This window comes from Passer domesticus, chromosome 1 (assembly GCF_036417665.1).
Source record: "Passer domesticus isolate bPasDom1 chromosome 1, bPasDom1.hap1, whole genome shotgun sequence".
Lineage (NCBI taxonomy): Eukaryota > Metazoa > Chordata > Aves > Passeriformes > Passeridae > Passer > Passer domesticus.
In genome coordinates this window covers 132,494,734-132,521,932 of record NC_087474.1, presented here as the reverse complement: position 1 = coordinate 132,521,932, position 27,199 = coordinate 132,494,734, and the positions used below count along the sequence as shown (strand labels likewise).

The following is a 27,199-nucleotide window of genomic DNA, read 5'->3' as shown; positions in this document are numbered from 1 at the left end:
AGCAAAAATCTATTTGGTAGCTTAATATTGTCGGTAAGGCAGCCTGCTGGTCAAAATGCATAATGAAAACTTCTCTGCACTTAATGCTATTTTAATAGAAAGAGCTGTGATTGCAGCTAGGATTGCAGCTAGAACAGTTGTTGGTTTTCTCTTCAGCTGCTGAAGTCTCTTTAAGGCAGCCATGGCCATCAGCTCGCCTGGTGTAAATGCTAGTGAGTCTTGCAGGGCAATCTCTAAAGTGAGAATAAAATCACAGTATAACCTCTGTAATGCAGCACAATTTGTGTGGGTGGGTATATTTTGATATACACCAGAAGGAAGATTTCACAGCTGCACAAAGGCGCTGGGGCATATCCAGAGAAAGACAAAAGCTGGTGAAGGGTCTGGAGCACAAGTCTTGTGAGGAATGGCTGAGGAAGCTGGTGCTGTTTAGCCTGGAGAAAGGGAGCTTCAGGGATGATCTGATCACTCTCTACGACCACCTGAAAGCCAGGTGGAAATCTGCCTCCTGTCCCAGGCTATCAGCAACAGGACAAGATGACACAAGTCTTAAGCTCTGCTGGGGTGGTTTAGGTTGAACATTAGGAAGAACTTTGTCTCTGAAAGGGAGATTAGATGTGGGAACAGGGCCGCTCAGGGAAGTGATGGAGTCACTGTCCCTGGAGGTGTTTAAGCAAAGATTGGATTTGGCACTTGATGCTATGGTCTGGTTGACAAGCTGGTGTTTGGTCATAGGTTGGATTTGGTGACCTCAGAGATTTTATCCAACCTAAGTGATTCTGTGAACTGGATCTCTTCGGTTTTAGCTTCCTCCTGCCCGTCACACCAGCTGCGGGCAGCACGTTGGTTGTACCTCTCTCACGGAGCCAGTGCCACGCGGAGTCAGCCAGCACAAGCCGGGGTGCAGCAGCACTGCAGAGCCAGGCGCTGCCCTGGAGCCAGGGTACAGCCGGTGAGGGGCTGACCGAGGGGCAGCTCGGGGCGGCTCTACCCCGAGGGCCGGGCCGGGCCGGGCCGCGCTCACCCCTGAGGGCCGGGCTGCGCTCACGCCCGAGGGCCGGGCCGTGCTAACCCTGAGGGCCGTGCCGTGCCGCGCTCACGCCCGAGGGCCGGGCCGGGCCGCGCTAACCCTGAGGGCCGGGCCGCGCTCACCTGCGCGGGGCGGGGCGGGGCGGGCGGCGCTCGCTCACCTGGGCGGGACGCGCCGCTGAGTGACGGGAGCGGCCCCGCCCCGCGGGCACGGGCGGTGCCTCCGCTGCCACCCAGGCGCCGGCGGGGGCGGGCGTCGAGCCGAGCCGAGCCGAACCGAGCCGAGCTGAGCCGGGGTGGCCGCGACGAGCAGCGGGACGGGCGCGGGGCCGCCATGGAGCCCCCGAGGGACCAAGGTAGGGCGCGGGGTGGGCGCTGCCGCTGCGCCCCGGGCGGCTGGCGGCGCTGGCGGTGGCGGCGGCTCTCGCAGCCCTTCGCTCTCGGCCCGGACCTGCCCTGCCCAGCCCAGCCCAGCCCTGCCGGGGCCGGGCGGTGCGGAAGGGGCTGCCCGCGGCCTGGGCAAGGCTGCGCCGGCCGTCGGCTCGGGAAATGCGGAACCGGGGCCGGGCGGCGGAGCACGGGGCGGCTGCCGGGCCCCAGCCGCGGAGCACGGGCAGCGCATCCCGGCCTTCCCGCGGCGCTTCGCGGGCAGAATAAACTTTCTACTTTCACCCTGCCGTAAAAGTAAAGCTCTTCCATTATACGAGCGTGCGACTTTGGATTGACCAGCGCTGTTCGCAGGGTTTGTTCCCTTTCAATCGTCTCCAGCCCGGGGTTGCTCCACAGCTGGCAGCGCTGTTAGGGCAGCTGTCCCTCGGCCCTGAGCGGCAGCGGGGCTGGCGCCTCTGTGGCGCTTCACTGGTGTGCATTTTGCCTGGGAAGACTGGTGTCCTGGCTGCCGTGCCTGCAACACTCTTCCTAAAACTTCATGGTTTATTGAAACCCAAAATCCTTGGGACTGCTCGCCCAAGATAATAGTTAGTGCCCTGATAAAAACTGACATGAATGCAAGCAGAGCACGTTCTCTTGCTGTATAAGCTTATCCCACAGAGGTGTATTACATTTATCCAACCCATTCATGAATCAGTTGGAGCCTTTTCTGTGGTGTGGTACTGAATGACACGCCAGCTGCTCTCCTGCAGGCGAGGCAGGGCAGGCTGGGGTCACTAAGTTACCTGCAGCAAGCTGGCAGGGCTGCTTGGCTCAGCTCAGTGTCTGTGCCCTTGGGCTGATTTCATTCAGGGTTTTCCTGCTTGGCATGCTGGGGATGGCAGGAAGCCTGCACTTGTGGCAGCTGGGATGTTGGAGGTGCAGGAGCTGCTGGGAATGTACCCCTTATTCTACCACGGTTAAGCTCTGTGCTCTGCCAGCTGAGCAGGTGCCAGCCTTGATTTGCTCCCAGTTGAGTGTTTCGAGGATTGTGTAGTACACTTGTACAACTAACAATGCCTTCTGAGTTTCTGTGTATTTACAGAAAAGGTCAGGCTATCTCTGCCTAAGCAGAAGGTAATCTCTGAGGGGCTGAATCACCTCAGGAAGGTTCCTTCAACCATTTTGAAGTCCTGTGTCTGTCTTCAATAGAGGTATAAATTAAAAACAGAACAAACAAAAAAAACCCAACAAACTCCCCCAAAAAAGGAAAGAAAACAGCTCCCAAACCCTATTCTTGGGTACCAACAAACAGAATTGTGCCAGAAAATAGCACAACTGTCAGTTACTTCAGAATTTTGATTCCAACTGCAGGAGCATGAAAGCTGATTTCAGTATTAGTTTCAAAGTTCTTGAGGCTATAAAAAAGGCCAAGGTTTTTATTGCAGCTGCGGGGTCTTGAACATCTAATGATGGGAAAGGAGAGTAAAATAACATGGTCTTTTGAAAAACTTTAGTGACAGTCCTGATCATTCCTAGAGGCTTGTTTTGCTATTGTACTCATTTCTGTTATAAATTGCTTCGTACTAAGAGGGTATTGCACCTCAGGATGTTTATCAGAATAGTGTACCTAGTGTGATGTAAGGGACTATTACAGAGCAAAGGTGGTGCAACACCTTCTTCCTCTGCCTTCTTTCGGAGTAATTATGCTGTTTTCTCTTCATGGTGAGGTGGAGATCTGCAGGTACAGTGGGGAAATCTAGAATAGCCAACACACTTGTGCCAGTTAATTAAAGGCTTCTAATACCCTGCCAGCTAGACTTCAAAGACCCCCTTGGCAAACTGGAGTGTTTGTACTGGAAACTCCTTGATGATACAATATACAATACTCACTAAAGCCAACATATATGGTTAAAGTCCAGGCCATCAGATCCCATCTCTGGTGCCAGCGTAAACATTCTGGATTACCGCATCCAAACAGAAATTAATTTGTTTAAAATTGCGAGTCAGAGGTTGCGCTCTTTGTTGTTATGGTGACAGCTTTCTCACATAGCGGTAATTAGGAAGTTGGAAGAAAATCTAGGTTATGGTTAAGACTGCAGCCAAACTATACGAGGCTAATGCTCCAGGTGTAGAACGTGCTTAAGTCTCGACTCTCTTGAGCAGTCAGGTTTGGTAGCAGTCCTTAAAAGGTTGCGCCTAGCCTGCCACCAGCAGCATCAGAATCACTGGGCAACTTTTCACTTGAAATGTCTTTGTTTTCAGTGAAGGGATATTTGGACTGACTGGATGGTTCCATGTGATTCTCAGTGCACTCCAACAGCTCTGGAAATAGGTCTCCAAGCACTCAGAGTCTCTTGCTCTGTGATTACAGGCACCAAAGCAGTAGTGGCAGCTCAAGCCAAATGGATGTAGTATTATCCTGAGATGAGGAGTCCCTTGTTCTGTTGGTTTGCTTTAACTTGTCATGAACAAAAATCTGATTCACTGTATGGACTTAGCTGCTGAATAGATTAATAACTGCAGTTTTGCTTTCACAAAGATGCTGTTGTCCCCTCTTCCTCCCTACTCCCCCCTGCCAAAAGAAAGCAAAGCAACCAAACCACAACCACACCTGATTTTGCTTGCAAAGTGAGTCTCTCTCTGACTTGCCACTGTTATTGTTGGTGCTGGTACAGTCTGTCAGTGGAAAAATAAGGATGAAGCTGCCCCTACAGTGGAAGCAGTGTTCTGTGAGGAGACTGTGCCATTGAGCAGCCTCAAACACATGCACCATAGCAGAGTTGTCTGGTAATGATCCATCTCCAATGTTGTGTTCAGGGGTTCCTCTTATGCTTCAGCAATACTTCACTTATGTAATTTGGTGTCTTTCAAAATCTTCAGGCTTTTGTGGTACTTAAAAGTAGTCCCAAAACACTACATGTGATTTCTTGAGAGACTATGTAAGCCTTTCTTTTCCTGTAGCCTTGACTTGCGCTTTTGGGGCTGACAGAGTAGACTTTAATATTCTTTTTTGTGTAGAAAGAACTTGTTGCTGGCAGTAGGGCAAGGTTTCCCCCCATTGTCCTATTGGACAAAGCTGCACCTTTTCCTACTGCTTTATTTGTTTTCTTATCACTGGGTACTTGCAGTACTGTAGGTATGATTTTTTTTTTTCACTTAATGTGCAATTGTGAAATCAAACACTTGTAAGTAAATACAAGTGGACAGCTGTTGTGGGAACTGCAAAGAAAGAATGATTTCACTGAGCTGAGTGTCTGTAGCAGTGACTTGAAGATGACAGAAGTATCAGCAGGCTTACATGAGCAGGTGCCATGAACAGCAGCAAGCTTTCATTTCTTTTGCAAGAAAAACTGTATTGGTGGGGAAGATGTTGTTCTGACTGAGGCTGAGGGTCCTGACGTGATGAGGTGGCATTACATAGTTATTTGATGGCACTGCTGTCCTCTCAGCCAGTGCATGAGTGAGGTACAGAAATGTGGGGGATCAGTGTGCTGTGTTGGAGGGACGCTGGAGCAGCTGATGCACAACTGTTGGGTGGGCAGCTGGAGGCTGGAGCCGTGTCAGCTGTTCCTGCCTTCTGCAATGCTTGAGCACTGGAGGGTAACTGGAACTCTTCATCCATACTCACACCCACTTCAGTAGGGTCTGGAGAATGGGGCCAGCCCAGTGCTCCAGCTGTGGAAAGAATCTGTTGCTTGTGGTACGCATGGATCTTTTTCCCTGTTCCCTACAATGACCACTGTTCCAAGCAGTCAATACAGTCCTTCACTCAGGCAGACTAAGATCTACTTTCCCCTTTCGGTGCAGGGAAAGCTTAGCTAAGGATCTATGTCCTTTGATCCTCCAATGAGGCCAAGCTGTAACTGCTCGGGGCTTTTAAAATCCCTGAACTACATTAAACTGATGCAATTCCTTTTTATTCCAGTTTCCCACACTTTGAAGCAGCCCACGAGTTCCCCCTTTCTCCCACTGCGAATGCCCACCAAAGCAATGGGAGGCCTTGGGGGCTCAGGCTGACATTTCTGGCCTAGAATAAAGCACTGCAACTTGGCTTTGGTTTAAGAACGTGCTGGTGGAGGTTGAACAAGTGTCTTGCTCTGCTTGATCTGGATGCTTTGTGGGTAAAGTGGGAACAGCTGGTTTTCACAGCCGAAAGTTGGCTGCCATCTGTTAACACCTCTCCTGGCCTGGGCACGAGTGCTGTTGAGCTGCTATGAACTGTGCTTGGAGGCTGCAGAGCACAGCCCCTTCCATCTGCAGGGGCTGTCAGTAACCACATACTGCACTACTCTGCCTTGGGAATGTTATCTCTATTCATTTTTATGCCATTCATAGCTCTGTTCACTCTCCTGTCTAACTTTTATGTACATTTTTCCCCCCTTGTCTTCTACAGCTGCTGAATACAGCAGCCTTTGACTAACAACTTCTGCTTTGTGAGCCAGATGTCAGTATAGTCCCAGGAGGAGCTGGGTGATAAAGGAAGTGGGTGTTGGGGCTTCTGGTGCTTTCTACCATGCTGGGTAAGAACATCTCAGAATCTGCTTTGGCTACCTTAGTGTTGAAAGGCTGTGAAGGCTTTGTCCTGTTTCTTCACAACTATTTGCTCCTTTAACAGGAGGATGTCCTGGCAGTTTTTATTGGCAGGAAGTCCCTCAGCCAGTAAAGAGAAGTCTTGCAGGAAAACAAGGGACTAGATTTGCCATGTAAAATCAGTGAGCTGTTTGTGGATTGCTGATTCCTGAGGGTGCTGGACATTGCTGCAGGTAAGGGAGGATATGTGCTATATCTCTTCAAAAAGTGATGTTTCCATGGCAGCAGATACAGTGTAGGGAATGTTCTTGAAAGCCAATGTTTCTTGACCAATTTTCAAATGAAAATAATCCAAACTCTTCCTTCTTAATTTAATAGGAGAGAGCAGCAGTGTTGTTTGCTGAGCCCTGTGCAGCAGACACCTGATAGGTGTGGGGTTTTTGTGCTTTTACGAGATGCTGCCCTCCAGGTAGGAGAATGATGATCCCAATGTTGCCTCCACTGGAGTCTTTGTAATATTGGCACTTCTAATTTGAGATTTCCTATATGGAGGAAGGGAGGTGTTTACCCTTGTTCTTTTAATATCCTGCAGTGAGTAAGCAGAAAAATGTCAAACAAAGGGTGACTGAAAGGGAAAGCAAGCATTAAGTGAGATTAAGCACTAAATTGAAATGCTCTTGTTCAGCCAACACAGTCACTCTGTATCAGCTTCAATTTAAGTCTCCAGAGGGACAGCTTTCTCTCCTGTTAAAGGTGGAGTGTCTTCAAAATTGCTCATATTTGGGTGTGTTAGCCAGAGTGATTGGGAATCTTCACTCCAAAATCTAGTATTGGAGGACAGGCTTTCTACTGCAAGCCTTCTGTTTTGAAAAGGGCTGCAGTAACAGACCAGCTACCCAGAACTTTCTAATCTGGATCTCTCCTAAAGGTTCAGTGTAGTGTCATTCCTGCCATTTCCTCTTACTTGTCTTCCTCCCTTTCCTCTGCCTCTGGTTAACGGAGCAGAAGTGAAAGAATATATAGCTGTGTGTTGGCTTTGGCTGTTTGGCAAGATGATACCATGAGTTGGGCTGACTGGTCTGTAGTATCTGCTATGAAAACACTTCTGGCAGAGGTGTAGATGGCTGTATGGATTTTCTGCTAGTACAAGTTCAAGTGCAGCTGCAGGAGTCTGCAGCCACTTGTCCCTGGGTGGGGTAGGGGGAGCAGCACAGCACTGGCTGCCAGCAAATGGTCGTGTGTGGAAAAATGCTCGCTGTGCTGTTACTTGCTCTTGAGCAGAAAGGGGTGGATTGATGCTATCTAGAGAGAAACCAGCACTACTGCTGTGGTGTGAATGCTGTCACTGAAAGAGGCAGCTTTCCTGTTTTGCAAGCTGACTTCTCTATTCCAGAGTGGGAGAGCAGAGCACTAAGTGTTCTTGGGTGCTGACTGACAGTGAAGTGACCCAGCAAATGCTGCCTTGGCCAAGCCTGGAATGCTCCCTTTTCTGCAGAACTGAGGTCTACAGGTACATGCTGTGACACGTGTGGCTTGGAGTGACAGGTTTCTGAACTGCCCGTTCTGCTTGTAGCCTCCCAGAAGAACAAGAAATATGTACTATGCTTGAAAACTTCATAGATAAAGAGGAAGCACACTTTGTGTGTGTACATGGAAAGAAAACCTGCTTATTTTTAGTGTGGTTGAAATATTAGCAGTCTAATTCAATAATAGTCTAATCAATAATTCAATTTAGAAAAATACTATTATGCAAATGAAGTCTTAGTAATAATAAAGCTAACATACAGACTTAGTTTCTGCACCTTTTGCTTACTCATCCTACCTCTGGCTTCTGAGGCTGGTAGTATTGTTTTAGTGGTGGCAGGGGTATTAGAGGAAGTTCTCATATGGTGACTCCTTTTCTGGGAGGACTAGGATGGTGGTGGTTTCTTCCTGACTGTAGGATCCACTGGAATCCTTCTGTTTGCTTTTTACATATCTGCTGTTTCTTTTATCGCTTTTCAGGCTCTGTGTTTCATCCAGATCTATTCTATAAAGTGCCTTTTATATATGCTAGATATTATTCCTTTGTTCTCTGTTATCTCTATAATAATTTTGTCTTACTGCACATCTCAACTGGTGACTGCTGGCTTTCTTACAGCCATGGGATCTCCATTGTCAAATCTGTGCTCCTTTACTTGTACCATGCCTGCATTCTCACATTCTGTGTCTCTACTGAGACACACCAAGTAAAACAAACCCTCAAGCAAATTAAGAAGAGTACAAACAGAGCAAGCCTGACAAGTCTCTAGTCCTGGGGTGTTGCAAGCTTGGCTCAAAGCTTATGTTCTGTCACTAGCAATGCCTGTGTTGTGCTGTGGAGTAACAAAGAGGCTGGTGAGTACCTGCAGCTTGCTGGGGCTGGTGGGCTAGGCAAGCAGAGGCAGAAGAACAGGTATTTTTCCTGTTTAGCTTTCCCTTGTCTAGCAGCTAGAGGGAAGTGGTGCTTCATCAGAACCCCCTAACCTGAAAAGAGATGAAAAGATGTGCCAAGGGAGGCAACCTGGCCTGGAGTTGGTGTTTTCAGACAGGTGCTCCTCCTGTGCTTTGCTAGGATTGGACTTTATGTATGGTAGTGGTGTTGGTTCATGAGAAGAAACTCAAAAATGTTGAAAACAAAGCTTTGTAAGTAATGTTTTTTAACTTCTCCTTAGCCTGGCAAAGCTGTGTATCTCAGTTATGAGCATTGGGGATGTTGCTTGTGTCCATTTTGCATTGTTTAATTTTGCCTAAAGTATTTTAACTAAACTACTAGCAGGGATCCCAAGATGAGCAAGAAGTGACTTACTCATGTCTCTTTGTCTATTCTCTGCCTAAATGTGTATCATATCATGACATTAAAAAGTCTTGATTAATTTGATCAGGATAGCAGAATTTGAAAGAAATTCCCCTTATGCTTCTGCTCGAGTCCTCTCTGTCTGATGTTCATTGCAGTGTTCTACAGCAATCCAGTCCCTGGGAATAACATAGCAGTGGACATTTGCAGCTGTTGCCAGGACAGGCTGCCTTTGAAGAAGGCCATTTCACTGAATTTGTATCTTCTGATACCCTGTAGTCGCTGCAGGAGTTCTTCAGAGTCCTCATAAGCCCCCTTGCTTTTCCTCACACAGGTTCCCAGAAATGGGGCTGTACAAGGACTTATAAGCATTTTTAAAGAAGCTGTTCTTTAAGTAGGAACCAGTACTTTCTACTCAAAAGAAAGGTCTGGGTTATGAAATGGGCACAGCTCCCACTGACTAGAGTGCCCCTTTCTCTCTAGTGCCTGTACTGTTATGCAGAAGAGAATTCCCTTCAGCACATCTCAAAAGTGTTTTGCCTGCATCTGAGGAGTCTTGAAAAGCAGGGTGAAGGCCGAGCTGAAAGCCCCCAGATCAATCACTGTTTTTACCTGCTGACTGCTCAGAGCTGCTTTGATGACTGCTGGCAGAGGTTAGTTCTGTGCCTGCACACACACAGGCTCGGAGTGCGTGAGCGGATCACGCTGCTGTGCAGGCTGTTTCCATAGCACCAAAAAATCTGCTCCTGGCAGTCCCTGAAGAGGCTTTGCTGAGCAGCTGACGTGCATTGAGGACTGAGGAGCATCAGAAGTAGTACCAGCCTAGGCATAGGGTGGGAATGGAGCCTGATTTAAATATTGACTTTCCTGTTGCCAGATGTCACTGTCTTGGCAGAAGGAAAACAGGCTGTTTTACTGCAATGTGCTTTGCTTTGAGCTGTGAGCTCTTAAAAGCACCAGTCATGCTCTGTTTCGTCTCCTCAGCAAGCTACTTGCAAGTGTTGTGTTCCAAAATTGTATTTTTTTTTACAGGAGTTTGTTCTTGAGTAAAAAGAAAGACCTCAAATGACTTCTTGTCTTTCTCTTAAGACTGCTCTGGTGCCTGCATGGCAGGTATGTTTTACCTTCTTGTGCTCTGACTTCTGACAAGCCTTTTTGTCTGTTGCCTGGGCAGAATCTATAGGTGCTGTGCAGCTCTGGTATCCCAAGTATGTCATGGGCCTTCAAGAAAGGGATGGGTTCACCTGCTTTGTTCAGAGCATTACCTGTGGTCTGTCACCACCTCTGAAGACACTTGAAGGGACAGGGAAACAGAAATTCCTACAGAGGACCCCAAAGAGAACTGTCTGACCATCTGAAGAAGGTCACAACCCCAGCTTCCCGTTGTCTGAAATGGCAAACTAGTGCTCTGCTGCTGTTTGCCAAGCAGGTGTTCATCCCTGATCTTCCTGTTGAGCAAGACTTGAGCCCATTGTGGGTCTGGCTCCCTGCACAACACCTTTTTCCACCAGCTCCTACTTCAGGGTGTGGTTAGATAAAAGGTAGGAGAATAGAGACAGTGGTGAAGGTAATCTGGCCCCTAAGGAGTTACAGCTGTGCTAATTGTCAAGCATTAAGAACAAGCCTGCTCTTAATAGGCCACAGCTGTATTCAATTAAGAGGGGTATTATAAAAGAGCAGGTTGGCTGATTGAGGAGAGATGGAGTTTGTTGGCTGTGCTGAGAAGAAGGAGTCAGTGCTGTGAGGAGCTGCCTGTGAGAAACCACCGAGAAGGTACGGAACCTTGGCAATAGGATGGCGACATAAGGGTATGTGGGGACCTCAGCTCCAAGCTTGTTGGGGGGATCCTGTGAATCATGGAAGTTGTTGTTTATGTAGTTTAAATGCCAAAAACTCTACTGCACTTCTAGATGGCTGCCACTGTCATATGATGTAAGTGCAGTAATTTAGAGGGAGGGGAAGACTCTGAAACATTACTGTTATTTTCTCCAATGAAGCAGTCCTTAACTGCAGTAAAGATGTGTTTTAGATACCCACTCTAAACGTCCTTGCCTGAAAACTCTGATGATGGAATAAACAGTTGCTGCTACTGTTTAAATAACTGTTTATAGCAATCAGTCTTAAATACTAGCCTTCCCTAAAATACATTTGAATTTCTTAGTGCACTTCTAGAAAATGATGAGGTACAACAGAGACATCTGTCTGTACTTTGTGAACTGCTACTTGGGCTTTGTATATCAAATTTGTTAACGCTTGATGTAGCAGAGCTAATGTGGACACTAAGCAGGTAGTAGTGCTTCTTGGGAAAAGTGAAATGCAGTGGCTTAATGTCTCTTTTTGAATATAGTCTTGATTTTTAGATGCAAACAAATTTTGCTTTCCTGCCCTTCAGTTTAATCTTTAAATACTCAGTTAACTTAGTTGTTTTTGTTTTTCTGGAGGAATCTTTGATTAGTGTCGGGAGAAGAATTCGGTTTTGGACTGTGGTGTCTCCAATGGTTGACTTTTTCTGCAGAAGTCAGTCTACTGGAAATACATTCTTGATTATTCATTTCCAGCAGTGCTGACATTCAATAGAAACTTGTTTAATATCAAAGGAGGAAAAAGCCAGCAGCTCACCAGGCAGGTAACAAGGGAGCAGCAGAGAGGTGCTGTGTGTATTGCAGGACGTGGCCTCTCTATGCTGGGCTGCACTAAGTGCTCACTGATTGAGTTGGTTGGACAATACAGAGCACTTCTGTAAAGAAGCAGGAGTTTCATGGTTTTGCTGGTGTATGTGTGGGGATCCTTCAGGTTCAAATGTGGTTTTGAGGACTTGGTTTTACCAGAAATCCCGCAGGGAAGGTGGTTGGTGCTCTCATAGCACAGCTGCAGTGGTAGGTGAGCCTTCTGCCTAATGCACCCCTCTGGGTGCATTGCTTAAAACACCAACTTCTGAGCTGCAAGCTCTTCACACTCTTAAGTGTGTACTTTGTTCCTGTAAATTATTCTGGGTTAAGGCAACCTGTGGTATATCAGTATAGGCTGGGGAGTGAAGGGGTTGAGAGCAGCCCTGCAGACAGGGACTTAGGCTGGTGTATGAAAAGCTGGACATGAGTCAACAGTGTGCACTTGCAGCCCAGAAAGCCATAACACATCCTGGGCCTTATCAAAAGCAGAGGCCAGCTGGTCAAGGGAAGTGATGCTGCCCCTCTTCTTGTATCTCATGGGATCCCACCTGGAGTATTGTGTCCAGTTCTGTGGTCCCTAGAACAGGAAAAACTTGGACCTGTTGAAGCCGGCTCAAAGGAGGGCCATAAAAATCATTGGAGGGGTGGAACACCTATTATATGAGGAAAGGCTGAGAGAGATGAGCTTGTTCACCTGGAGAAAAGAAGGTTCCAGGGAAATTTTACTGCAGCCTTTCAGTAGTTAAAGGAGGTTTATATGAAAGATGGTGACAGACTTTATAGCAGCACCTGTTGTGATAGGACAAGGGGTAGTGGTTTTGAGCTGAAGGAGGGTAACTTCAGACTAGATATAGAGAAATTTTATACAATGAGGGTGGTGAAACACTGGAACGGGTTGCCCAGAGGGGTGGTGGACGCTTCATTCCACAAAACTTTGGAGGTTTTTAGTGGTCCATTGGACATTTGGAAGGTCCAATGGAAATAGTGGATGTGGTTCTGAGCAACCTGATCGAGTTTAAGATATCCCTAGCAGGGGAGCTGGAGCTCCCTTCCAACCCAAACCATTGTATGCTAAAACACAGATACTGACCAAATCTTTAACTGGGAAACTTACACCACCCTTAAAGGGTATTTGGGGCATCCTGCTTTGCTACCTTTGTGTGTGAATTGCAGATGAACATGAGTACTATGGTTCATGAGCAGCAGTGAGCAGGGAGAATTAGTTTCTGCCCATTTCTGAACAGTAGCAAGTGAAACCTGTTGGAGTTGCTGCTTTGAAGCTGAGTGGTTTTGATTGGCTTCTGTGCCTGTCACTGGGCAAGTTTTTTGGCATGACAGATTTTTGGAGATTGTATAAGAAGGAAAACAACTTGAATGTCAATGGAATCAGCAGAGTGACATGCTGAGTACTTCCTCTGTGGTGAGGAAGTGTTTTTGGGATAAATGGCAAAAGGGAGAGCTTTACTGGAGTGAATGTACAGACTTTCATTCTGTGTTAGCACACTGATATATGAAGTCTTTAGTATGCTTCTGTTTCTTGTTTACAATTGAAGACCAAGTTTCACCTTGAAACATACTTCCCTCCCATCCCCAGTGAGGAGTACTTTCCTATTCAAAAGCAACTTTTGAGAAAGTGGAAATATGAGAAGAGGGATACAAAAGTCAAAGCAAGACCTCTGTGTTTTGTGAAGAGGTGCTGAGAAGACTTGTAAATATTTTTAGAAGGGAAAGTTGATAAATTAAGGATAGAGCAAATGCCAAGTAAAATAACTTCTCTAGTCTTCCTGTTCCAAGGTGATATTACTGGAAAAGCCTTGTTTCCCCTTCATGCAAGGTGGTGCCAGCAGCATTTCTGAGGGATATGAGTGCTTCTTAGTAATAATGCTGCATCACAGCTCCCTGCTGCAGGCCACACTTGTGGATTGACAACTGAGGACTAGCAGTACCAAAGCAGTGTTTCACCTTCCACCTCTTCAGTATCCTGATCAAGTTTTTACCAGAATGAAAAATTGTGGATTGCATTATTCATAGCTGTTTAAGCTCCTGAGTTATTCTGAGTGGTTTTTTGTGCTGATGGCCGAGCTGTGATGTGCCAAGTCTGATGTAAAAATAACCTGGGTACCAGGTAGAGCAAACCATAAAGTTTGAAAAGTTTACCAGACTAATCTGTTATACACAATGGATCCATTAAACTAGGGCATGACTAGTACCCTGAATGGCTATGAATAGATGTATTTTTTTTTGTTTGACATTTACAGTTGTGAAATCAGCTTGTGGTGAATTAGCTTGTGCAATAGGGAGTGGTGCTAAACTTAGATTTCACATAGCAGTGTAAAGCTTTATTCATGGAGTTTGCACTCATGTTCTGTTTCAGGTCAAATACTAGGAGGAGGCAACTTGTAGAACAGTACAGTTCTGGAGCAGCTGGTTACTAAAATCAGTGGAGGCGTGCTTTCTTTACTAACAAAAAAAAAAACCAACAAAACACCCAACCACAAATCCCAACAAAAAACCCACAAACAACCAAACCCACATAAAACTAAAAAAAACCCAGTCACCCCCTCCCCTTCCTTTCTTTCATTTCCTGTCTACTTTTAGAGATGAAGCTCAATATCCTTCAAACTTTGCTCCTTTAAACCTGCACTTCTTTCCTCCCCCTGTAGTTTTCATCACATCAACTGCACCAGAATCAGGAAAAATGCCTGCCTTTGTGTGCATTAGGTAGGTATTTCCAGTTTTGTCCACTGTCGTGTATTTCAGTAAAATGAATGGTTAAACTTACTGTACTTACTTTGCTGTGAAATATGAGGAGCCTAGACTTATCTAAGCATGCTGGTATTTAGGAAAACTTCCCTTTTTATGGAATAGGCTGATACACAACTAGGTGGTGCATAAATATATTAATATTGCTTGGAGATCTTGAGAGATTAGTTCTTTGATGATCTGAACCTGTGTAGGTTGTTAAAAAGGAAATGTTTGCCTGTATGTTAAAAAGAAAAAGGTTGCCTGTAATGTCACCTAGCAGCAAAAAGTAGCATCGCATGTCCAAAGTCTGATCTGATGGAGGCAGGTATGCTCAAGTCTTCTAGGACCTGGAAGTCCTTTAAAGCTTTATATCTTTTTGTGGAATCATCACTGGACAAACTTGCTTGACCCTTATCTTTGCCGCCTTCAGCTTTTGGAGTGATTAGTGTTTTATGACTGTCTGTTGATTTATGTGACAGCAGTATCTCTCTATGCTAACAGTTTCATTTAATTTACTGTCCTAGTGTGACTTGGAGTAGGGGCAAATGTCTCTTAACAGGATTTACTCAGCTGAAGCAGCATTAAAAGTCAGTCAAGGACATATCAATCGGATAAAATCTCAGAGTACTTATTAATATAATGGCAACTTCAGTGGTCATAATAATCTAAAGGTAGATGCATTATCTGCATTATATTAAAAAAACTGGTCAGTGCAGTTGGTTTGTTAGTGAACTGCTACTGGTTGCTGCAGGCACTGCTGCAGGATTCTGCCTCTTATCTGTTAAATGAGATTAGGAGCAGTGCAGAAGTATTCAAGCCCACATCCTGAGTTTGTCCAAGGTCCTTTAAGCAGTGATAGCTATTGCTCCAAATCCATTTGGAAGAATGTAGGAGTTGGTGCCTCCCAGCTGGATATGGAATTTAGCAGTATGGGCAAGCAGCAGTCACCCTCCATCTGGAACAGGACACTTAAAGCACTACACAGTTGAATGGGTGACTGGTAAAGTGCTGGACTGTAAAGGAATAGGTAATGTTTCTTGTTTGATGCTGCAGGGAAAACAATACAACTTATTATGGATTTTCAATTGAGAGATTCCCAGTAATAGTGAGCTGCTGCACAAGTACTTTATACCAGCAATCTGATGGTGTGCCATTAGCACTGCTTTGTTAGGTCATACTTCCTTAAGTTTAGGAAGGTTCACTGAAACTCTGCAGTGTGAGAGATGTAGATGAATAATAAGGGTTTGTCTTCATTTTGAATTTATCTGCTTGGAAAAGCTGAAACTGGCTCAGTGTCTATTGTCAACTTTTGGGTACCTCATGAACAGGTTGGTTCTCTGAAGTGTTTGTGCAAAACCCATTACTGGTCTAAAGGTGTGAATTGACTGGTTGAAGAAGGGAGATCAGGAGCAGGTTCTTATGACCTGAAACATTTCTGGGGCTATATGTCTATGAATTTATCATACTAGTGCACTTTGCTGCTGACTAGGCAGAGTTTTACAGTTTCACAGAGATTTCATACTATGCTCTCAGATAAGCCAGGAGCAGAAATGTTAATAGGATTTCTATACAGCTTGCTACTTGCAGTTGCTTGCCTTTGAGAAATTGTACTTTAAGTTTTATGTAATTACACTTGTTTAACAGTACAAATCAAAATTATAAACTTACTTAGTCAAGTCCTGAGAAGGGAAAAAATCTGGTGGTTTGTCATTATTACTAAGCAAAGAGCTGATCTTTATCATGGATAGCAGAATAAGATGCCAGGCTACAGCAGGAGTGCACCTTAACCATGCAACCAGTAACTTGTGTGAGGTGAAATTAGCAGTACTTCTAGAAAATGTCACTCCTTTTGGTCTTGTGTGTGCATTCTTTGTGGAAGCTCACGTGGAGATTACTGTGCTCTGACTATTTTGGGGACATTTGTGTGGTTGTGCTAAAAATTACTGTGTCCTGAGTGCAGAAGTGACTCTCCCAGTGCTCCTAAAGGGCAAGCTGACATCTCTAGATGAACTGAGATGTGTTTGGAAGCTTTTGTATCAGCTTTTTTCTGGGCTGAGAAACTTTGCTCTCAGGTTCCCCTACCGTGCAGCAGAGAGAGTTACTGGAGGAGTAAAAGAAACTGCACTGGAATGGATGAAAAATAAATTGAGGAATCTGAGAAGGGAATTCAAAAACTTAACTTAAGCCTAATTTCCTTGGGTTTTGTACAATTGATAAAGGGTAAAAGGAGGAGAGGCTCCTGCTGAAAGGCAGCTTTAGCTCAGTGACACCGGTAGTTTATTTGTTTACTGCAACTTTTTCTTTCTGCACAAGAGTGAACTCTTCCTGCTGCAGAGGCATACATTCACTTCCCTCCTGGAGACGGGGTGTCAGGGGGAAGTAGATGGCTTTTGTAGTTGCCAAGAGCTGCTTCTGTGTCTGGGGTCACATGTCAGACCCAAAAAGTTGCTTGTTCATTTAGTAAGCAAAGTGTAAGCTGTCCCTTTTATGAAAATACAGGAGACTTTTTTCCTCTTCCAGAATCTGTCAGCTTTTCCCTGCAGCCTTGTAACAGAAACCAGCAGTCTTTACTGCTGCAAGTGCTTTTGCTTTGCTTGTCAGCTGTCATAATACTCCTGTACTCCATAATACTTCTGGGTAGATGTGGAGAAGTGAAAAGTCTCCCATGAAGTCTCTGTCCATATTTCAGTTTAGAAAGTGTGGGAGAAAATGGAACTTTATTCTGTCAGCAGGTAGGTATTTGTAAATCTACTTCACAAGATGAAGGGTGATCCACAGACCTCCCCTCAGGCAGGGTGCCAGGACCCCTTGTGTTCCTGAAAAAGAAAGGTCCCTGGAGGATCCTTGGAGAATATGGAGGAGCAGCCTGTGACTTAGTACAGCCATTGTGTTAATCACGGGCTGGTTAAGGAGGGAAGGACCTCTGGAGGTTCAACCCCTCTGTTAGGGCAGGGCCGCCTGGAGCTGGTTGCCCAGGACCATATCACAGAATGGTTTGAGTTGGAAGGGACCTTAGCACTCATCAGTTCAGCCCCCAGGCATGGGCAGGGATGCCACCCACTAACTAGATCAGGTTGCTCAGGGCCCATCTAACCTGGACTCAAACACTTCCAGGGATGGGACATTTTCCACTTCTGGGCAACCTGTTCCAGTACCTGACCACCTTCTGAGAAAATAATTTATTACTAATGTCTAATGGAAATTTCTCCTCTTTTAGTTTGAAACTGTTCCCCCTTGTCCTGTCACTATCTACCTGTGAAAAAAGTTGTTCTTCCTCCTTTACAAGTCCTCTTTAGATACTGCAAAGCCACAATGAGGCCTCCCTGGAGTCCTCTTCAGGGTGAACAACCCCAACTTCCTCAGCCTGTCTTGTAGGCTCTCTTGTAGAAAGATCATCTTTGTGACCTTTCTCTGGATCAGCTCTAGCAAGTCAATGCCCTTTTTTGCTGAGAACTTCAGATCTGGATGCTGTGCTTTAAGTGGTGTCTCACAAGGGCAGTGTAGAGGTGGAGAATCACCTCCTTTGACCTCCTGGTCACTCTACTTTCAGTGCAGCCCAGAATGTGTCTGGCTCTCTGGACTGTAAGCACACACTGGTAGCTCATGTCTGGCTTTTTATCCACCCAAGTCTTTCTGTGCAGGGCTCTCTCAAGAACTTCTCCCAGCCTGTACTCGTATCTGGGATTGCCCTGACTCAGGTGCAGCACCTTGCACTTGGACCTGTTGAACTTGATGAGGTTCTCGTGGACCCACTGCTTGAGTTTCTCCAGGTCCTTCTGGATGGCACCTTGTCCTTCTGTTCTGTCACCTACACAGTGCAGCTTTGTATCATCTACAAACTAGCTGAATGTGCAGTTGATGCCACTGTCTGTGTCATCAATAAAGATGTTCAAGACTACTGGTCCTTGATATCCATGTCCACCTTGATGATCGTGTCCAGATGGCTTTTGAATATCTTCAAGAATGGATTTTAGGAAGTACTTACCCTAAACCCTTGCTGCTTGCATCAAATTGTGTGCTGCTTGGTTGCTTCTGTACTTCTGCCCTTGATAGTGAATGATGGAATTTCTGTGCTATGTCAAATTCGGGCATCAACTTGGTAATTACATGGTGGGACCTACTGAGTACCACAAGCAATGAAGATTTTGTTGGTATTATTAAGGTGCTGCTAACACTACAGAGGGTGCTTTTTTTGTGTTTTTAATTTTAGATATCACAATCTGTAATTCAGCTTAATGTGTAATTGAATTTGCTTTGTTCTTAAAACGTCAGTGTCAATTTCATGGTGAGACCTGGTAACATAGAATGGGGATGGTGAACTTTTCTGGAGCTGCTTTTCAGAAATGGAGGCTCTGGGATGCTGTGTTAAGAGGGAGGTTTGCTTTAAGAATGCAGAAAAGCAGTCTTGTCTTCTGAGGGAGGCTGGGAGTCACTCCAGAGTCACTCAAGTAAAACTTTTAATTAGGTTGCAAGGTTGCATACTGAAAATTTGCTTGAGACAATCCCATTTCTGCACTGCAGTGCTCCTAATCTTTTCCAGCTATCATCTAGCTGCAGCTCAGCACTGTTTTTTTACATTTTTGGCAGGGTCAGTCTCTTGCCTGACGGATCAGAGTCTATAGAGAATGGCAGCATAACTGGGATAAGTGGCTGAAGTGAAATAACTAAATACATTCCTCTAAAATCTACCTGACAGTGTTTTAACTCTATTAATCTCACTTGGAAGTGTTCCTCTGTGTTTGCAGGCCTTGATCTGACTTCTCCAAAGTCAGTGCAAACTCTGATCACTGATTCTGGGGTGGTGCTCTGTCCTTTGGCCTGATCCTTTTCCATAGATCGGAAAGCTTTTCACCTGTTACTGTTGGAGCTGACAAATGTGACCTTTGAGCACTGTTTGAGACACACAGCTATGTCATAAATCTTGGATTTCTGCTTAATCTTCTAAATGCTGAAACACTTCCAAGATAGTAGAGAATATGTGCAAATTTGGAGAATTTTGTCTGACATGAATGGGTTAAGTATTTTACTGTAGTGTCAGCTTGTCTAGTCGCAGGATATGCTGGAGCGTGGATCTACTCCCTCACAAGAGCTCAGGAAATTAGTCTGAGTTTATAATTGGATTGAGAGGAGAGACGAGAACTGCTGCCTTCGCCAAGACATGCGTCAGCTGTCTGAAATACTGTGGGCTGAGACTTTGCTTTAAGAGAAGAGCAGCACTGGCAACCCTGTGATTCCTACCTGTAACATTTGGAAGTGTTTGTGTTGCAGGGAGATATATCTTCAAAGAGGTTGTGGTTGTTGGAGTTGGTTTTTTGGGTTTTTTGTTTTAATAAGAGCCTCTTTCTTAGGCTAAAGAAAGTGCTGAGGAAGATATTTCTGTAAAAAGAACTGTACTGAATGATGTAGTTGTATCAGGCAGAGCTTGTCCAGAGAAAGCATGTGGGCGAGGCTGAAGTACTGAGATTAATATCATGGTGTTGAGTTGTACCCTGCTGGAAGACAGCAGATACTTAACCCCTTCAGCCACATTCTGCTGACCATTTCTAACGGGGCTGCAGAAGCCTGTACTTGTACTATTCAGGAATTGCTGTGGCTGTGCAGCTCCATTCATGTCATACACAAATCTCAGGGGACTGAAAGAAGTGTCTGCTTTTAAAGGAAGGGGAGAGAGCACAATGTGATAGGAGCACTAATGTATAAATTTCAGGCTTGTTTAGTCTTTGGGCTTCTGCCCTCTTGCTTCACAGCATCTTTTTCTCTTAATGCACTTTTAAGGCCTCAGATCAGGTGCTGAAAGGCTTTACTTGTCTGTAAACTGGTAAGACTTTGAAGATCAAATTGATGCCACAGAATCTAGATTGGCTTAAGATGCTTAAGTAGATTTATGGCTCTTAAAATGGCTTATGCCATATAAAACTCTGTTGGAGTGGGGAGAGGAGCCTGACTGTTGCTGCCTGATTGGGAACTACCTTAGAAAGATGGGAGTGGTGGAAGATCACCTGGCTGGAAGTCTTTGCCCCAGACACACTTACTGGAAGGCCTCTTATCGATCTTGCCTCTTAGCAGACTGCAGAAGTTGAAATTCAAACCAAGTATAGGCTGAGAAGGCTATTGAATCTCCACAGGCAACCTTGAAATAAGAGACTGAATCTTTTAGCTGTGCCCCCAAAGAGCAAGTGCTCCTTGCACCTCTTCTCCCCTTTGTCAATAAAGTCTTCCCATAATTTCCCCCTATTTTCTCTTGCTTGCTTGGTTAAGTCCTGGAGTCATGATAGCTTTTCCAAAAGTATGAGCTGTGGTGCACATGTTTGGCAGCTCTGGGTACAATCAGGACATGAACACAGGATCGTGTTTAGTGTGGTGAAGGTGCCTGTGTAACAGCAGAACTCAGAGTAGATCTTGTGGTTTAGTTATTTAAATATCTTTGTCCAAAATACTGTTTAGAAAGTGTCTTAGGGTAGCTCCTCCATTCCTCCAATCCTGAGGCATGAGTGGTAGCCTTTCCTGAGTTAACTGTTTGTATTAAACACTACTGAATACATGGCTCAGTTTCTTCACAGCCCAGAGGTGGTACTCATTCATACTTCATCCTGCTTTCTGTAGGGAAGGAGGGATATAAAGTTTCCATGCATAAACAAACTATTGTTCTGTTAGACCTATGTGTGGGAAAAGCAGCTTCTCCACAAGGCTACCATAACATCCTGTCCTTGCTTAGCTGCCATCAAGTTAGAAGTGCTTCAATACTGTATTGCATTGCTTAAATTGTTGCTAGAGCCTTAGGTTAAGGTGGAAGCTGCAGACCTGGGTAGCAGGTGCTAGCTGAAGAAAGAACCACGCCTGAGAGTAAGCAGGCAAATATCTGGTGAACAGTGTTTGTTCAAACTTAACAGCTTTTCGCTTTTCGAGCTGTGGAGGGAGTTCCTTTCCTTGTGATTCATGAGGTGCACAATCTGTACTGACTGTTAATGCTAGATAGTTACCTGGGAAAGCTTTAAGTACACTCTGTAACCTTAACAGAGGAGATTACAACATGGTTAATGGTAGGAATTGTGATGGTAATGCTTTGCTGAGGCTTGTCAAGCCTTCCTGAGACACTTTGTGACATTCAGGTGAACTTGTCAGCAATTGGTTCAAGCATCCTTGACAGAAGATCTCTACCTTTGTGCCAGTCTCTCAGACACCAGCTTCTAAAATACCATAGATGACTTAAGTACTAATCGCTAAATTATCCTGAAGTGTTAAGGGCAAATGAATGCTTGTTCTGGAACGGCAAAATCTTCAGGTTTAATCTCTTGCATAGTAAGCAAAGAACCACTGCTATTTTGTTCTGGGACAGCTCCTTCCTTAGGTGTCAAGATCTTTGCAGGTAGCAAGACCTTGCAGCTGGTATCTGCAGTAACAACCAAGGTACACAGCAAAACTGGATTTGCAGTGCAGGGCAAAGAACAGAGATACTTGAGGATGCATGGTTAATTACTCTAAGCCATGTAACAGAAGCCTAAACTTAAGCTTCAGCTCTGAAATGTGTGTCTGTCTTGCCCTGGGAAGGCAGCATCCATCTATTAGGGTATGGCTCTACAGCCTCAGTTCCACCTCCAGCCAGCTGCAAGTGCTCTGAATTATAGTGAAGAAGAGGAAGCCCATCCAGCAGGATTTTGGTCAGGGGAAGGCCCTTTAGAAAGGCTTCATAAAGTGCCTGTTTTCATAATGTACAGAAATCTTGATTGCTGTGGCTGTCAAGAGCTGCTAACCTGGTCAGAAAACTTCGCACTGCAGAGAAAAACCTTGCTTTTTGGTTCTGTGCAGCTGTTGTTTGTCATCCCCATCCTTCTTTGTTTCCTTAGGCCATCACTTGAGTTTGGAAAATCCATTGGAGAGAGATTGATTCCTCCTCCAAATGCATCACAGCGAGCAGAACCTATCTTCTTTAGACTGGCTTTAGGCAGTATGGGGGAGTTGCTGCCTTGGTTTGCCCTGAATGCCTGGATGTGCTAAGGAACTTCTGGGGAAGAAGCAGATAAAATAATTGTTATGGCTGGCAGGGAATCTCTTAAAACTAAAGATTGTCTTCAGTACTTCAGTTATGCTTCAGTTAGAAGACTGTTAAATTTCCCTAAGTGATAAGGAAGAAACTTGTTCAGCAAAACAGCTTCCATCATCACCGGGTAGGATTTGTACCTGAGAAAAGTGAGGAGCAACACTCCTGTAAACTCCAGCAGGTAAGAGAGCAGGAGGCTGATGTGTTTAGGTGATGTGTTTGATAGGTGCTGTAGCAACCCTTCTGTATGGCCACTATAACTGAGCAAAGAGAGGACTTTGAAGTAAGGAGCAGTTGCTTGGTGTCCCTCTTTTGGCAGTGATTTTAGAACAGTAATATATCTGTAATATTTATAAAAACTAGAGATTGTCTTGGGTGACCTCTGGGCTTGTGCTCAGCCTGTGCATAAGGAGGAACAAAAGCAGAATTCAGCCTCTCAGGTGGAGGCTCAGATTTGTAATTCAGCAAATCTTCCCTGTAAGCCAAATGTATGTTCCAGCAGTGGGCCACGTCCTGTATGTGTCTCTGACTACACTGAAGAGGTGTTGAAGAGTTTGACCCACCCAGATTTCTGTCAGTAGGGGTAGCAGGCCAGGTCAGTGGTTGAGACTGGCAATCCAGATGTCTCTAGGGACATGAAACTAACTTGTGCACTACAAAGATGTAGGAAGAGTACCAGATTTTTTTGAATGGTTGGTAATGGGTAAATCTGAATGTAGGGAATTTCCTGTAAAAACAAGAATGTCATGTTTGCTTCAGGAAATGCCTAGGAAATGCTATTCTTGATTGTTAGCAGGGATCAACAGATTTTCATAAAGGGTTCTTTTTCCTATAATAGCTACTTGCAGTTGTAGCCAGCTAGCACTGAGCAGTGTTCAAGTGAATGATTATCTAGGGTTAGGCAAAAGTCCTAGGGTGTAGCCTCCCCTTCTCTCTCTCTGTGTGTTGGGAGAGTGATGGTAGAAAACACCCAGCTCTTTGTGTGCCACATGTGATAACTTGTCATTTTGCCTAACTCAGCACAACTGCTGCCTGAGCCTTTTGCACAGAAGGCAGCCCCTGACTGCTGGGTTATACAAGGGAAAGCTGTGAAGGACAATCTGTAGCTGTTCATATTAACAAACTTGGTTAATAGAGTATATTATTACTGTAGCTGTGTTACAGTTCTCTGCTGCCTCTGCATGCTTTAACTACAATCTGTGACCAAAGCTTTGACCTTTGCCAGGTGAACTTTGCAGTGTTTCTGGCAGATGTCGCAGCCACGTGTCAGAAATGCAGAGGGGCGTTCTATTTTCTTCTTTTCAGTGGGCTTGGAAAATAGCAGAGACCTGTGTTTCAGGCTCCAGCACTCTCATTGTTATGAACCTGCAGGTACTCTGCACCAAAAATGAATGTAGGTCTTTAGCCTAAAGGATCTGCTTTTTAATTAGCTGGAAGGTCTGTTCCTGTGGCAACTGACTGACTGCAGTGGAAATGGGAAGTTAAAATTCCAGAAGGGGTGTGCTTTCTTCTCATATGCACTGGGATTACTTTGCTTGGACTTGACTTTGGAATGCTGCAAGGCTCCTTCACTTCTCTGGAATAATGCCTGATCATCTCTGTCTTTACTATGCAGGCAAAGATTAACTTCCTTTTGATTATGCTTCTCTGTGTGCAGGCTGCAGTGAGGATCCCAGGTGAAGGTGTGGGGTTTGGGAGGAAATTGTTGCTCAGCTCTAAAGGTGATCTACATTGATAGTAACCTTGTGTTTTCAGTGAAAGAAGCTGACCTTGAAATAAAAATACAACAATGTAGTGAAGTGCTGCAAAACTGTGCTGAGTGCCTCTTTTAGGTAAGAAGCATTTCTGCTTCCCAGAGTTGAATCTTGAAGGCCTGGCATGAAGTCATATGGCTTATATAAGTTGATCTTTCTTTATGGTATATATGTCAAAACAAATACATTTCAGGTGATGCATTACTGCTGTTACTGGCTGTTCTGAACAATGCTGGTTGAAGCACCAAGTGTACTTCATCAATATTTAACAACGCCCTCCCCCAAACAAAACCCCCTCAGACCCTCATGAGCAAAAGTCATAATGCACATTAGAATGTTCATCAGAAAACCTAGGTAGTGTTTATAGGCCAGCCAGTGCTGCTCTCTCCTATTCTGAACTTGCACTGTGGTGTGATACCTGGGCAGCAGAGACTTGAGTTCTCACTAGTGGTTATTACACTGATGGAAGCAGCTGGGGAAATAGCTATGCACACAGAATTTTCCATTAATCAGAGGAAAAAGTCCAACACAGATGGTATATAGGATAGATTAGGCTGGTAATCCTTTTGTGTCCTAGAAGATTAAGGATATCCTGGTGTAGCTGCAGTCAGCTGACCTTTTGTTATTTAAACGATTGAACACAGTTGATGCAGTTCTGCAGAGGACCAAGGCTCTTCCAGAGGCCGTGAGTGGTGCACTGTGAATGTTTGTTAAAGGAACGGTCTGTTGGAGTCCAGCCTCAGTTATAAATTTACAGGAGCTTAACTTTGTGCCATGTAAACAGCAGCAGCTACAGGATGGCTAAGAAATCACTTGCTGGACAGCTCTATCATATGTAGCAGAGCTGGATTCTCTGAGGAGGCACACTGAGTGTCATGTGGAGAAATGGAGGGTTTCTGAATGCTGCTGTCTGGGTTGCCCCAGAAAGTGAAGATGAATGCTTCAGTGGAAGAGGAGGATGGCTGCGTGCACTGAACTGTCTGGCATGGATCTATATGAGGATTACAAATCACCCTTTGATTTCAATGCTGGAGTGAACAGAAATTATCTTTATTTGTCACCTGGCATAAACCTTTCTCCACCTGGATCACCTACACTGGCAAAATCTGGTAACTCCCTTCTCTTCCTTCCTTAAAATCTCTACAAAATGCTTAGCAATTCATACCTGTAAAGCTTCTTAAATTAAAAATCTATAAAAATTGGCCTCCTGTTAATTCTAAAAGCTGCCTCCTGGTAGTGTGTTAGCTTCAGTGTGACATGTAGATTATTATCATGCTTTACATTATTTGTTATTTATTCAGCAGAAAGGCAGTTTGAGGGAAAATGAAGTGGCAAAAACAATTAGGCACAAAACTTCTGCAAGGTTGGAATAATTTGCCTAGTTTGACTATTAGGTTTTTTTGGAGGAGGAGGTAGAAATTGCATTTTTAGTAGGACTTCAGAGCTGTGGATAGTCTAAAATCTGATTTTACCTTAATACTTAAAGTCTCACTGATTAACGAAAATGCCCTCTAAAACCTTTATTCCATTCCACCTAGCATTTAAAATGCTGCAAACCTTCCACCTGCAGATATGAACTGCATTGGGATTGCCCTGTGCTGTGCTGCAGTGGCATCCGTTTAGTGCTTAACCCTGTGAGTTTCTTGCTGGAAGACTGTTGTACAGAACAGCTATAGCTGAGCCTCCCAACACTCCCCAATCCTAGTTTGTAGTCATTCCTTTCCATTCCTTGCTTCCAGATGTAATCTTCCAAAGTAATTTTAAATATAGGAAACTTAGACCTACTTCACATGTGGCAAATCAAAGTTACATAGGTGTTAGCTTTTTTTTAATGGGCTTGTTACTTAAAATTTTAAAGAAACATGCATCGCCTGGGGAGTCTCTGTGTGAACTATAACAACCCTCTCTGTGAACTTGATGACCCAGGGGCTACTGGGAAGTGGTCAGCATTCACTTCTGCAATTACTGCTTCTCCCAGCTCTTCTAAAGGAGGGGGGAGGCAGCTCTCTGTGTCAGGTGATGATGCATCACCATTACCACCAGCCTTTTCTGGGCTTTATTTTCTTTTTCATTTGCTTTGAATGAATACCTAGCATTTGGGAGAAGCCCAAGAATTTTCTGCCCCATGTTGAAGAAATAGGTCTCACTTTGGCTTCTTCACTGAGATAAACGGAAAGCACTTAAATCTGATCTTTCTTATATACTGCAGAGTAAATATGGTCTGTACTACTCTGTTACTCAAATGTTAGAATGGTTCTATAACTTTGCAGCAGCTTGTTCTCCTGAACTATAACAAGCACCTTTTTTCTTTAGCTTTGCCAGCTGTAGAGTGATAACCACACAGAAGGTGAGTCCACAGGCTCTGCAGTCTGGATCTGGGAGGGCTGGGTGTCTGTCAGTGCCTCACTAATAGTGTACTCTGGTCTCTCCAAAGTTCAGGAATGCTCCTGATTGCTGTTGATCTCTGAATTCAGGTTGGGGAGGGAGGGACTTCTGGTCAAAATAGAGCATGAACTTGGATTGAAACCGGCCGAAGCAAACCACAAATCATAAAAACTGAATGTTAATTGAATTGCTCTAATGCTTTGCCTACCCTGGCAGAATAATAGGGACTTAAATGCCATTTCCCTGAATATGATCCATGGAGTCCTAATCAACTGAGTTGCTCATGTCTTTATTTGGTTCATTAAAGTAGATCTAATAAACTGCTGGGAAGATATGTTAATCTTTGAAATACAGACCTAAAAACTGACCTTAAAGCTAGGTAAGTTTTCTCAATACTGTCTAAGTCTTTATGATTTTTTACTCCAAACAGATTTTTTATTTTGTTTGAGAGACATGAAAAGTTCAGTTAAGCTTGGTTAAAACAGAGTACCAAATGACTGAATATTAAGTTCTTCACAATCTACTGATGCAAGAGAACTAACATAACGAAAGGTAACAAGTTGAAAGCTGTAATAATTTTACAAAGCAATATAAAATAATAATAGCAACAGTTCTGTTGGTAAAAAAAGACCACAAGTGAGAAATGCTCTTTTAGTAGTATTTTGAGCCAAAGCATTTGCAATCTGTCGGCTGATTGCTGATTTCCTGGTTTCTTGCCCCATGCTTCATAGGAAGATCTAAGGTGGGCTGTGGATGTTTCCTTGCGAAGTTTTTTCAAAGCCAGGATCTTACTGGCTGCCAGCCCTAGTTTATGGGATACATTTGGATTGTAGCCACACCATTGTGGAGGTCTGTGGGTTGT

The 27,199-nt window shown here is 44.6% G+C and overlaps 1 protein-coding gene across 8 annotated transcripts in view; it reads left to right on the top strand.

Moving 5' to 3' along the window:
- Positions 1 to 27,199, top strand: part of TPD52 (tumor protein D52) — a 124,990-nt gene that overhangs the window by 82,844 nt on the left and 14,947 nt on the right. Inside the window, exons 1-3 of one of the 8 annotated variants that reach the window (XM_064390019.1) lie at positions 1,328 to 1,385; positions 9,779 to 9,859; positions 14,079 to 14,136. The exons of 1 other annotated variant lie outside the window; for it this stretch is intronic. In XM_064390019.1, coding sequence (XP_064246089.1) covers positions 9,812 to 9,859; positions 14,079 to 14,136 — 106 coding nt within the window. In that variant the 5' untranslated portion in view covers positions 1,328 to 1,385; positions 9,779 to 9,811. Of the gene's footprint in view, positions 1 to 1,176; positions 1,386 to 9,778; positions 9,860 to 14,078; positions 14,137 to 22,342; positions 22,380 to 24,539; positions 25,062 to 27,199 lie in introns of those variants that run through there. 6 more of the 8 variants (XM_064390037.1, XM_064390029.1, XM_064390052.1 and 3 more) reach the window with 6 other exon arrangements.